General features: G+C 43.0%; 1 protein-coding gene across 1 annotated transcript; it reads right to left on the reverse strand.

The window, feature by feature from the left end:
* Window positions 1-2,615: 2,615 nt before the first annotated feature.
* LOC308105840 (extracellular calcium-sensing receptor-like) lies at window positions 2,616-13,014 on the reverse strand (the record flags this gene model as incomplete). Its single annotated transcript, XM_080456764.1, has 7 exons — window positions 2,616-3,529; window positions 5,852-5,975; window positions 6,069-6,296; window positions 8,974-9,194; window positions 10,048-10,321; window positions 11,475-11,561; window positions 12,823-13,014. The coding sequence occupies 7 exons, from the start codon at window positions 13,012-13,014 to the stop codon at window positions 2,616-2,618; spliced, it is 2,040 nt and encodes a 679-aa protein (XP_080312890.1).
* Between the last annotated feature and the right edge of the window lie 453 nt (window positions 13,015-13,467).

A 13,467-nucleotide genomic window follows, 5' to 3' on the forward strand; every position in this document is an offset into this window, starting at 1 on the left:
CTCAATATGTTGCCTAGAACTGGATAATTGATTGAGGTCATGTGATCAGTGACATACGCAAGGTGTACTTTTGGCCTCAGCCAAAAGTACGCAAGGTGTACTTTTGGCCTCAGTTGATTGTCTGTTGAGTTCACCTGTGTCCTGTTAATCCCTGTCTATAGGGGAATACCACTAATTTTCAACGTTGAAATATGTCTTTAATACACCTTAGCTGTTGTGTGGAAATAAGAAAAAAGTCCCCCCGCCCCCTTCTATGTTGCCTAGAACTGGATAATTGATTGAGTTCATGTGATCAGTGACATACGCAAGGTTGGCCTCAGCCAAAAGTACACATGATCACATGGCCAGCCATGTGATCAGTGTCATACGCAAGGTGTACTTTTGGCCTCAGCCATAAGTACACCTTTCGTATGTCACTGATCACATGACCTCAACCAAGAATACCTCAATATGTTGCGTGTGTGTGTGTGTGTGAGAGTGTGTGTGTGTGTGTGTGTGTGTGTGTGTGTGTGTGTGTGTGTGTGTGTGTGTGTGTGTGTGTGTGTGTGTATTCGTCACAGACGTCACATGCACACTCACCACCATCGGTAAACCTGTTATGCAAAGTAACAATTTGGGTACTTGGCTCGTGAATCTAGGGGGGTGAAAAATGACCAGTGGAACGCCATGGTGTCGTGTGTAGCGACCAAAACCACTGATGATAAGCATAAGTCTAATAAGGAAGCTCAAAGTCCAGAGTAAAGATAACATCAATACTGTAGGTGCATAAAGAAGAGCTCAATACATTCTAGTGTGAGCGGTTCAAAGATCCATTCTTAAGCCTCCCAGAACGGCCGGGGCCTTTCCGACAATTTGATATTTATGTGGATCACTATTGTCCGAGTGGAATGGAACGGGAACGATAGGAGTCTACAAGGAGACAGATGTGAAGTGAATTAATGGACTTTTGACTTGACAAAAAAAAATAATGAGATTTCATGACATAAACCCTTTAAAACGGCATTGATAGTGCTGTTCCCAAAGAAAATAATGGATTTATATTTAGAGCTACATGAACCACATGACGGTAACAATGTGACCTGTAATGTTTCTGACCCCTCATTGACTCAACTCTCAGTAACTCAGTGGCTCTGGCGTTGTTTGCTTGTAGATCTGCTATTTTCACTATGAAATACGGCTTAATTAATTGTATATGTTTTGTAAGTTTAATGGAGTCAAAAGTACAATATTTCAATTTGAGGAATAGTTCACCCAAGAAAAAAAAAAAAACTTTATTTCTATCGTTTACCTACAGTACCTGGTGGTGTCTCTGACTAACGCTGAGTTTTAGTTTGAGACACCACTGGGTATGTAAACGATAGAAATAAAGTCATTTCTTGGGTGAACTATTCCTTTAAGAACAGTACTCAAATAATGCACTTAGTTACTGTCCACCACTGGTTGCGGATGAGGGGCCCAATTTAGGCCCAAATGAAAGTGAAAATATCACAGAGAGCAGCAAAGGGGTTTATTAGGCAATTTCAAACCTATACATAATTTGACTCTACTTTAGGGTGACCATATATTCAGCCCCTCAAATCGGGACCCTTAAATCAATGCTTATATGCACCATAGGGTGTTACATAGGCCTACAGGCGACGACTGATTGACAAACATCAGCCTCAGCGTTGAATTCAGACACAATATGCATTTGTTGATGTTTTCTGATTGGTTAGGTGAGCATGTTTACATGAAAAGAACATGATAAATGTCTATGCAACCACCGAAACAACTATTGTTATGGACAATGTTGTAGTGAATGTTGAAAACCGGGACATATTAGTGTTTTAGATAATATTTGTTTGCATGTCTTGTATTATTTATTTATTGTCTCCACCAGGCCGAAAGGCATGGCCGAGATTATGTTTTGCACCCTGTCCGTCCGTCCGTGAGTTCGTCTGTCTGCGAGCAGCTAATCTCTGGCACCGTTGGCCCAGTCGCTACGAAACTGCACACACACACTCCCTGGATGCCAATTCAGAACCTCTGCCCCAAACTTTTCACATGGGTTATAGCGCCACCATGAGGCCGATTTTTTATATTACTCCTACAGATTTAGTCCAAAAATCACACAAATCGGTACACAGTACCTCTGTAGTCATGTGATTATTATGATGTATTGTATGTATTATTATGATTTAATCTGATTCAAAACATAATCTACTAAAAAGGTGATCAGCAATCAAATAAATCCACACACAAAATGTATTATCATGGAATTTCTGCTTCTTGGTGATGTCTTGGTGCACTGCGACCCATATGGACTTCTTAGTGTTTCTTTCAGATTTGAAAAGCATTATATTAAACCTAGTATACATAATTTGCCTCTTACATACCTGTAGTACTTTGACCCACGGAGAATCAGGAAGTGCTATTTTGTCTTGTTTTGTATGTCTGAAATGACCAAACTTAGTCTTTTCAACTTTTCACCCACTTTATTTATGATGGATACATCTCTGACTGGATGGTTTGATCTGGACTGGTAGAAAGTAGTATTACTAACAAGGTGATCAGTAATCAAATCCACATAACTTATTGTAATAAATTACACAGAACATATCATAGAATTTCTGACTCTACGTCTTGGTGGCACCGCGACCCATGATGGACTTCTTAGTGTTTCTCTCAGGTTTCAAAAGCATTATATAACACTTTGGTCCAAACAGTGCCACCAAAAGGCCAAAACTGGATGCTAAAATAGCAAATACTTCCACTACATCTGCATATTTGCCTGGAGAACTGATATATGCTGGGATGAAGGCTATCCACACGGCACAGAAAATCAACATGCTGAAAGTGATAAACTTGGCTTCATTGAAGTTGTCTGGGAGATTCCTTGCCATGAATGCTAGGACGAAGCTGAGGAGTGCCAGTAAACCAATATAACCTAGTAACACGGCAAAACCCACTGTTGATCCCACATCACACTCATAAACTATCTTATCACTGTGGTATTGTGTGTTTTTGTGAGGAGTTGGTGAGGCAGACACAAGCCAGGCTGTGCAGATTGTTGCCTGTATGGAAGTGAGAGCCAGAACTGTTCCTCTCTGCTGCATAGCACCAAACCACTTCAGAATGTCTGCAGCCCCAGGCTTGGAGGCCTTGAACACAGCCAACACCACCATAGTCTTTACCAGGATACACGAGACACACAGCACAAAGCTGATCCCAAATGCTGCATGCCTCAGCTGACAAGTCCAGAGTCTGGGACGGCCAATGAACAAAAGTGAGCACAAGAAACATAGTTTGAGTGACAGCAAAAGTTGGAAGCTGAGTTCTGAGTTGTTGGCGCGTACCATGGGTGTGTCTCTATGATAGATGAAGACTCCCAGGACAATGGCACAGATAAGTGTGCCTAGCAATGAGATGGTTGTCAAGGAGATACCAAGGGGCTCATGGTAGGAGAGGAACTCCACGCTCTTAGGGACACACAGATCACGCTGGGGATTGGACCAGAAGTCCTCTGGACAACTGGTGCACTCTGCAGAGTCTAACAAAGACAGCAAGGTCAAAGGGACAGACAAGTGAAGTATTATCGTACAGTACAGCTAACCAGAGTGACTTTCACACATTCACTGTAACATGGAAGTTTTCCAGACTTTAAAGGTCTAGGGCTGTATGTATGTACGCAGCTGTCCGACTCAGTAGGAGCTGATATGCAACGGACGCTGTCAACTCCCTTGTCGACTATAGAGGAGCCTCCCCTATGTGTTTGGACAGAGATCACTAAAAACAGTTCATTGATTCGGCAATTTTTTGATGGCGTTTGAGTTGGAAATATTAAACGATTCAAAATTCTGGGACATCACAAACTTGGCTTTTTCCTGTCTTAAGAATTTATCAAGATACAATGTAATTATTTCAGACGGTCCATGTGCAAACAGACCAGACTCACTCGGAGGACGGCTGTTTTTTGGGGGGGTTTTTATGTTTATATTTTATCTCACTATTGACCACAGAACACTCTTCATGTCTATATTAATGAATAAAATGTGTCCTCTGTCTGTATTCCTATACAGTGCTGGCTATTATTTTCTTATTGTGAATCTTCGTGAGCCGTGCCCCCGGCAAACTGCATTATACAGACTGAGTGTGCTCGTTTTTGTTTTGTACTGTATTCCTATATCCCCCTGAGCATCCATATTATAAATATTTGAGCATGTGAAATACACTTGCACAAATTCAATAATGGCTTTAGTCACGTTGTTGTACAGCATGGGTATGTCAGTGGGAGATTGCATATCAAGCACTTCAATTCCTGAGCATAATATTATACATTATATTTTCACGTCATTCTGTCAATAGTGGAAGTAAATGCAGAAATCCTCACGTGAGAGTAGCTAACTTGTGCATTTACAGAGACACCACCCCTCGCCTGATCAAACCTATCTCCAGTTACTGTCAATGTGAACGCATCTGAAACTGACATTCTCCTGCTGCATGATGCTACATGTGTGAATTAAAGGCCAACACCGGACAATGTCCAACCCGATTCCCCGGACATTTTCCAGAGTTCATATGAGAAAGGGGCTCTACTTAGTTTCATCCTACTATCCTACTATAATTCTACTATATCACATTATCCTTTCCAACTATAAATGTGGAAACCTAGGTCCTTCTGTCTGTCTGTCTGTCTGTCTGTCTGTCTGTCTGTCTGTCTTCAACCATTTATCTCCTCAGTGAGTTGACCATTCGATCTGAACTTGCACATGGGCATTGACTTTTAGCATTATGCAGGAAGTGAGGAAGCCAAGTCACTTGGCCCAAATTTAAACTGTGTATTGCATTTCCCTCTCAATTAAGACTGCTGTGAGGTGGAGACAGGGGGAGTGACTCACAGGAGCAGTGCCAGGGCTAACTGAGCAGCAAGTGTTTCCAATTGGCTAATTGTGCTCTCCACTTTATAGCATGCTGTACCTAGGCTCAACACACGCACACGCACACACACACACACACACACACACACACACACACACACACACACACGCACACACACACACACACACACACACACACACACACACACACACCAGAGAAAATGCCAGCGGAAAGAGAGAGAGACCTGGCTCAGAGTTTATAGCAAGCAGCAGGCTACATGTAGCTTATATAGACGGGTGCACCAATATGTACCGTATGTGTGTGGTGAATAAAGCACAACAGCTTTAAATACGAAACGGTGGCATCAATTATGTCAGCAACAAAAAATATATAGAGAGGGCACAGGAAATCCCCACCCATCCACTTGTATGGAGTTGCTCACCCAACACGTACTCCCTTTTCACCCCTTTTTCCAGGTTGGGAAATGTGACGAGCGGGGCCTATTTTTGGGCCTCTGTGACACGTTTTGCGTCATGGAGCTGACGTGTTTTGCGTCACCTCCATGTGCAAGCCTGTGTAGAAGCTTGTGCGCAAGCTCGTGAGTCGAGCCCATTGGTCGAAACAGTTTTCGCTCGTTCATGTCTCGGTGCCCTGGGCGTAATAATAAGCTGCAGTACCTATGAACGGCCAGCATGTCCAATGCGCTTCACTGCTCCTACAGTAACTTAACCACCATAATCGCCGGACAATGCCTTTTATACAGTTATACAGTACACCGTTACAGTTCAAGATTAATTAAGCCAATTTGAGCTAATGTAAGCTTGTTTAAGCTTGCTTGCTTGCTTATTTATTTACGTATTTATTTCAAATGTAAGACTATATATTTTTTGGCACAGGCTGTGGATCTGTAGTGATAGTTGCAGTCCCAAGGCTCTAGTCTGCTCGTAGTTTGGATGAGAACAACCCTCTGAATGGACTAGTAATGTAAACCAACCAGTCTTATTGCTGATCTCTCCCCCTGAACAAGCAATGCAGTCAAAGCAGCAAACAGGTTCTCCTTTCCTTCTGGCCACACGGGTTCCAGGAGAACAGCTCTCACTGCACACTGACCGAGGAGGCTGGAGAGGAAAGTAACAATCATCAATGTCAGTCTAAACTGAATAACATTCATATCATATGCTCAACATTAGTTATTTTAGAAAGCTAGAAACCTTTTTGGATTCAAAGTTCCAGTAGATTTTGTCTTCATCAAGGGTGAATTCTTCATCTCCAGAGACTGACTTCTTGACCACACCTACATTGTGAATCTTTGTGCTTCCATCCCGGAGCCACGCCCAGTTCATGACATCATAGATTGGTAAAGGATCACCATTCTCATCAAATGAGACACGATCACCAAATGATGTGGAGAAGTTGACCTTTTCCAGGTAATATACAAGCTAGAAATGGTGGTGAGCAAAATCATGAAGAGCAAGACCATTTAAAATCCTACTGCATACAATATAATCTACACTGACAATTCCCCAGAGGTGTGATGTGCAGGCCCACAGTGTGGACACGCCCTGGCATCAGCCAACCACTGCCCCGCTGCCTTGTGGGTTAGTCTGGGAGGACAAAAGGCTAGGGAAGCACACCCTGCGACAAAAGCTGGTGCTGGTAGGTGCACCATAGGCGTCCCTCCGACAGACTTGAGTTCCGGCAGCATCCTGCAGCTGTGAGGAGGTGTCGGTCGTCCTGGGTTTCCCCTTGCCATCGGATACAGACTTTCCTGGATAGGTTACCGCGCCTATCAGGTTAAACCGCTAGCAGTCGAAAACACTGCAAAACAAATAAACATATCCCTACGACTTGCAATTTGGAACATCAGGACCCTCTTGGACTTTAGCCAAAACACCAACAGGCCCGATCAAAGAACGGCACTGATCGCAACAAAGCTTAAGCACTACAACATCAACCTTCACCCGGGTCACTCAAGGAGTGACACCTTATTTTGGAAAGGTTAGCCCATAGGAGGACAGCACCTGCATGGCGTAGGCCTGGCCATCAAAAACAACCTTCTGCCAAGTCTCACAGAGACACCAACTGGCATAAATGAAAGGCTTATGTCCATCTGCATTCCCCTTGCTGGAAAGCAACACGCCACCCTCTTCAGTGTCTATGCACCCACTCTGACATAAGAAGAAGACGTGAAATCACTTTTATGAGGCATTGGATGAGGCTCTCTACAAAGTCCCCAAAAGCGACAAAGTCATGTTATTGAGTGACTTTAATGCAAGAGTGGGGAATAATAGTGACATCTGGAAAGGCGTGATTGGAAAACATGGCATTGGCCATTCCAAAGCACATGAGCTAAGACTCCTAAGTCTCTGTGTTGAACATAATCTCACCATCACCAACACCATATTTCAGAAAAATAAATACAAAACCTCCTGGATGCATCCTCGATCCAAGCACTGGCACCTTCTAGATTACATCATTGTCAGAGGCATGGACCTGAGAAATGTTCACATCACTCAAGCTATGAGAGGGGCGGAGTGCTGGATGGACCATCGGTTGATCATGGCCAATGCTCAAGCTGAGGATCTGACCAGCAGTACTCCTCAGCAAGACCACCAAGAGAAGGCTGCACTGCGCCCGGCTGCGAGAAATAGAGGCACGCAACACCTTCCAAGCAAAACAGCTGGAGAACATTGAGTCTCTCCTGGGCATGGAGGGGGAGACTAATGACAAGTGGTCCGCCCTAAGAGCTTCAATCTATGAAGCAGCAGCGCAATCTATTGGCTACAGCAGAACAAAACATAAGGACTGGTTCGATGAGAATTCCACACACATCACCACTCCTCAATAACATGCATAAAGCCTACAGAGGAAGCCTAAGAAGCATGTCAGAAGACTGCAGTATCGACAAGGACATCCAAAACAGGATCAAGCAGGCCTCATCCTCCCTCGGACGGCTGAGGAAAAGGGTCTTCAGCAACACCAACCTCAACCTACACACAAAAATACCAGTCTACAGGGCAATATGCATTTCGACCCTTCTATACGGCTGTGAGCCATGGACCACCATCTGAAAATGCTTGAGGCGTTCCACATCAAATGCCGCCAACGCATCTTAAAAGTGACCTGGTGAGACCGTATACGGCACTCAGAAGTCCTTCAGAGAGCCAGCTCCAGGAGCATAGAGGCCACCCTCATGCATCACCAACTAAAATGGCTTGGACATGTCATAAGAATGCCAGCCAGTCGCCTGCCTCGTAAGAACTTGTATGGCCAACTCCACCTAGGCCAACGCTCCGCAGGGGGACAGAAAAATAGGCTGAAGCACCAACTGAAGACCACCCTATGGCTCCTCCTGGTGTGGAATCTGCCAACAAGGAGTTCAACTGGCAGAGGAAGACAGAATGAAACATCGCTTGGCAAGAAGTCAAAGATGGAAGTTCGCCAAGTCTGCACCTGCCCCACCGGAACAGGTTTTCACTTGCCCTGTCTGTGGCAGACAGTGTGCATCCCGCATTGGATTTTACAGTCATCAAAGGACATTGAAAGTGCTGAAAGTTAAAATAAGTGTTAAATATCTCTATAGTCCGATAGTAATCATTGTTATAGATGTTAAATAACTATTCCGACTGTATTGTATCCCTATAAGTCGGCATAAGAAATTCTCCATTCCATCCGTGAGGACCTGTCTGTTAACGTATGTCTGGTGGCATCTTGGAAGCAGAAGTCCGAGATGGCAGGGCCTACACGTATCCATTGCTACATCTGGGACCCCGGAGATGGTGTCAAAAGTCAAATCATCTATGAAGAAGTGGTGATTCTGAGCATAATATCGAACATATAATTACCACCTCCCCTCTACACAAACCACCTTCTGAAGAACATATATTTACTGCGTGACCCTATACAGACTAACTTTAGAAATCGTCCTCTTCGATGTAGGACCAGAGACGAGGGTATGGCTACACGACACTGAGCTGGCAATCTGATGATACACAAACAATCCTACTACTATTTCATTTTTTTCCTGGTTTCTCACCAATGTTATAATTAAAATTTCATTATTATTCTAAATGTAACAACAAACATTAACAGATAAACTGTGAATTAATATCCCACCTGCCATGGCTGTATTGTCTGCAAACTGGCACAGCTGTGCCCAGTGAAAGGCCCTCTTCCTGGCACACATTGCAACATGTCATGGAGAGCATGGGCCAGGGCATACACAGCCTTGTACACATTATAGTCTGCCCTGAGGCGAAACACATCCAAAAGTGTAGTTTCTACTGTCCCAAGGTCCTCTCGTCCAGTACACACCACTCCGCCAGCATCCACCCAATCTGATGGAAGGGGTGCAAATTTACACCGAAATGTGTGCTCCCAGAATTGCCTCACCTGAAGAAACACAATGAAGACTTAAGCATGAATAAAATAACAAATGTAATTCAGAAATTGCAGCTTAAATACAAAATGTAACAAAATACTCACTATGTTATCTTCATGGCTATTGTCAGCATCATTGCCAGGATGTATTTTTAGCAAGAAGTCCTTGAGACCTGGTATCTCTCCACGACGAATGGCAAAACCCAGGGTGCCTCTCAGGTACGGCATGTAATGGGGAGACTGGAGATTAGGGTCTCCCCACCAAGCAGAAGTGGCAGGTAATATCCATTGCAGACCTGTCACATTCTGCTTTACCACCTGCCGGGTGATGATTGATTGATTGATTGATTGATTGATTGATTGATTGATTGATTGATTGATTGATTGATTGATTGATTGATTGATTGATTGATAAAAAACAAACAAGAGCTATGGCAATCACAGATAAATACTGGCAGAAAAAGACTCGCTCTTTGCATAAACTATTAAGGAAGAAAATAGTATTTATTTTGACATACTCATAAAGCATTATGCGCATGTTAAAATAAAATAAAATAACTATGGGAGCTTGTAAAAACAATTCCCCCACTGTTTCTCTCTCTCTCTCACACACACACACACACGCACGCACGCACGCACGCACGCACATACACACACACACACACACACACACACACACACACACACACACAAACAGTTGAATTGTTCACACTTATGTTCATATATGAAGGGAAGTCTTTACTTATACATACATTCTCATTTTAGATTCCTTCGAATTATGAATCCCTAAATTAGCGTGCATCGTAACACAAACCTCCTCCATGACATTATACATATAGCTGCCATGTCCAAAGGCGATGACCACGCGCGCTGTGGACGTCTTCATCACAGTGACAATCCTCTGAAGTCTAGCCAGGTCATTGGCCCAGGGCAGAGCCTCTGAATAAGCCACACAACCCAAACCAGACTGGACCAGGTCAGAATGGAATAATAGGGAAGCATCACGACCACCATCATCATCACTAAACAACACTCCTACCCAAGTCCACTCAAACCACCTCATGATCTGGATCATAGCTCGCACCTGAGTGGATAAAGCATGGAGGGGTAGGTAGGTTAGATTATTCACATTGTGGCAAATCAGTGAATGTCCAGCTCCAGCAGTAGTTCCCTACCTTTTCTGGATCAGGGCCCACTTAAAAGTCCATGGGCCAGACCAGTCGGCACCGCTCAAGGTGGCAAAAGTTATTACTTATAATCTTTTGAAAATGTTCTGTAGATTATATTTTGGTATGATAAACGCTTCCTGAGTCACAGCTAAATTATCAGCTGGGAAAGTTACTCCCCCCCCCCATTAGACACTGGCGCATGTATCTTTTCTTTGGCATCAAGAAACATCGGAGACAAAAAACACAAAAGCTGTTTCTTTTCACAAATTGCAAGTAACCTTTGCCACCTTGAGTTATACCAGAAATATGGCCTAAGCCCAAAAACCTCGAAAGCGTTCACAGCCCACGCACCTGTCCACTTAACCCGTTTAGAAACTGGAACCCCAGTAATTATAGCTTTCAAGCCGGGAACCCCTTTTGGGGTTCTTGTTGCTTATGTACAGTATATAGCAACATCACTTTTTTGAAATGTTTTAATAAATATTTGAAGTTTTTCAGAAAACTTAGGTCAGGATTTAGAAGGCATTTTTTGAATCGGCCTCAGGTCTTAACACACACATAATTTGTGAAGTTGCAGAGAGGTAACCTGACTTGCACAGAGCTTGTATGCTCAGCTGAATGTATACTTCGTCGTACGATGGGGGCGTGTGCCGAAAAAAGCGATCTACAAGCTTACAACGCATCGTGGAAGCGACCCGTTGCGAGCTTGTAGATCGGCTATTTTCGACATGCGACCCGCTGTACGGCGAAGTATAGATCAAACTCACTCGCGGTAGGCTAATGTTTGTGCTTGTAGGCTACTAACTAGATGTGTCATTATATAGTAGGCGAGATGACTGATACATGACTGATATATTTCTCTAATAATAATAATCCTAAATCTTCTAGGATTTTTAATTGGATTTTTCTGTTGGAATCCTATAGGATTTTATGACTAGGGATATACAATATCCTGGGTCCCGGCTCACAGGTTCAGAATGGCTGCACCAGAGGAATGATTTTGTCAAGTGTGTGGAACATGAACTACTAGACACCAACACATCTATTGTCGACTCTATAGAAATTCACCTGGAAGTCAAAACTTGGCATCGTTCTAAAGAACGATGGGAACTGATCCACGTCACTCAGACAGGAGCAAGCAGCATAGTAACTTATCTGAAAAGACACAACACACCTGTTCTGTAATAAAAATATGTTTTGTTTATTATTATTATTATTATTATTGTTGTTATTATTACTATTTATTCATTCAGTTATTTAGTTTTACAAATTTACCCTGCATGCAGAACATGTGAGCTGAGCAGGGAGTTTGTAGGAAAAATGAAATAAAATAAAAAGCAGCCAAAAGCCGACAACCAATGAAAATGGAACTGACTCAAGGGATTAACAATCACTCGTTAAGGATTACAGAGACATTTGAATGACAGAAATCCATTCAGAATTACGTGTGGGTTCTTACTAGACTGGGGACATTACAACACTGTTGTAATCTTAAAATGCAGGCCTACAGAACACAGTGATTTATACATAAGGTTTAATGTTACTGTACAATTTTATTATACATTTAACATCCTGAATATCACACCAAATAGTTTACCCTCCTCGTTGCTGTCCGGCAGAAACCAGCTAACTCCATTTTGACGCTTTTGCATTTTTTTCCATAAATCAGTGCTATTGAACACCCTTTACGTCTGTGTGTTGGTAAAAAAAAAAAATTGAACCAATGAAAAGCATTAAAAAGCAATTCTGACAAAACCAGCTAACTCCATTGGATCCTCAAACTTTCTGCTAAACCAGCTAACTCCACCGGTCCAGGCTCCACCCCCTTTTGACCTCCAACCTCATTGTGAGCTTGGAGGTCCATTCAGCTGTTCTTATCAATAATGAACGAAACCTCCTAACTCCACTTTTTTTTCATTTCCTGAAAAATGAACATTTTGGAGCTAGCTAGTTTCTGCCGCACAGCAGAGATATATTTAAAAAACTACATTACATCTGACCATGGGATGGGCCTGCCTCAGGACTGTAGGATTCCTACTCTCAGGTCTGGGCAGAAAATCAAACTTTTTAACACAGACCTGCTACACACTCCATTCACATACTCTGCTGCAAGTGAATATGTTCTAGGTATTTAATACCTAGAACATATTCACTTGCAGCAGAGCATGTGAATGGAGTGTGTAGCAGTTTTTCAAAATGTCTGTGTTAAAAAGTTAGATTTTCTGCTGTTTTCTTAAAAACAAAAACAAAAAAACATTGCATTGCATTATCCTATTTTAGATTATACTAAATTACCAAAATTAAGCATATAGGTCGTGGCAAAAGGGGATTCTTGTCGGAAACTTACCACGGGTACTCTGTACAAACCTAATATTCTAGAAATGGCAATAGAACTTGTCGAGGTAGAAGGACCCACAATTCCAAGCACTGGAGGAGACCCGACACAGCTCTCATCCAGTTTAAACTGCTCCTCTCTCCCACTGATCAATGACATTGCTGCACGGAATGTAACTCCAAGCGTGACACAGGTATCATAGATACTATAACCCAGAGTCACATTGGGTAGTAGACTGGGGTTTGTGTTGATCTCATTAATGGCAAAAGCCATTGTCTGAGCCCATCTGAAGCCTTCAATCCAAAAACTGACACAAAATGACGCTGTCACCTTCAATGTCGTTGCTGTCGGGCATAAACCTTGCATCTTCATATTTCAACCTTGATGTTATTACTTACTTTGTCATACTACAGTCTCACAAGTCACACAAATAGCCAATCTACAAATGTCAAATGTGACAGATTGTGAGCTTGAAGATCTGCTGTTGTTGCAATTTTAATTTGAACTGAAAGTGTTAAAAGGGATAGTTCACCCCCAAAATGACTTTTTGTCTCCGCCAGGCCGAAAGGCATGGCGAGAGAGTATGTTTTCGCCCCTGTCCGTCCGTCCGTCCGTGTGTCCGTGTGTCCGTCCGTCCGTGTGTCCTGTCTGTCCGTTAGCACCAAATCTCCGGCACCGTTGGCCCGGTCGCTGCGAAACTGTGCACACACACTCCCTGGATGCCAA

This window comes from Gymnoscopelus braueri (genome assembly GCF_963280865.1).
Source record: "Gymnoscopelus braueri genome assembly, chromosome: 18".
Lineage (NCBI taxonomy): Eukaryota > Metazoa > Chordata > Actinopteri > Myctophiformes > Myctophidae > Gymnoscopelus > Gymnoscopelus braueri.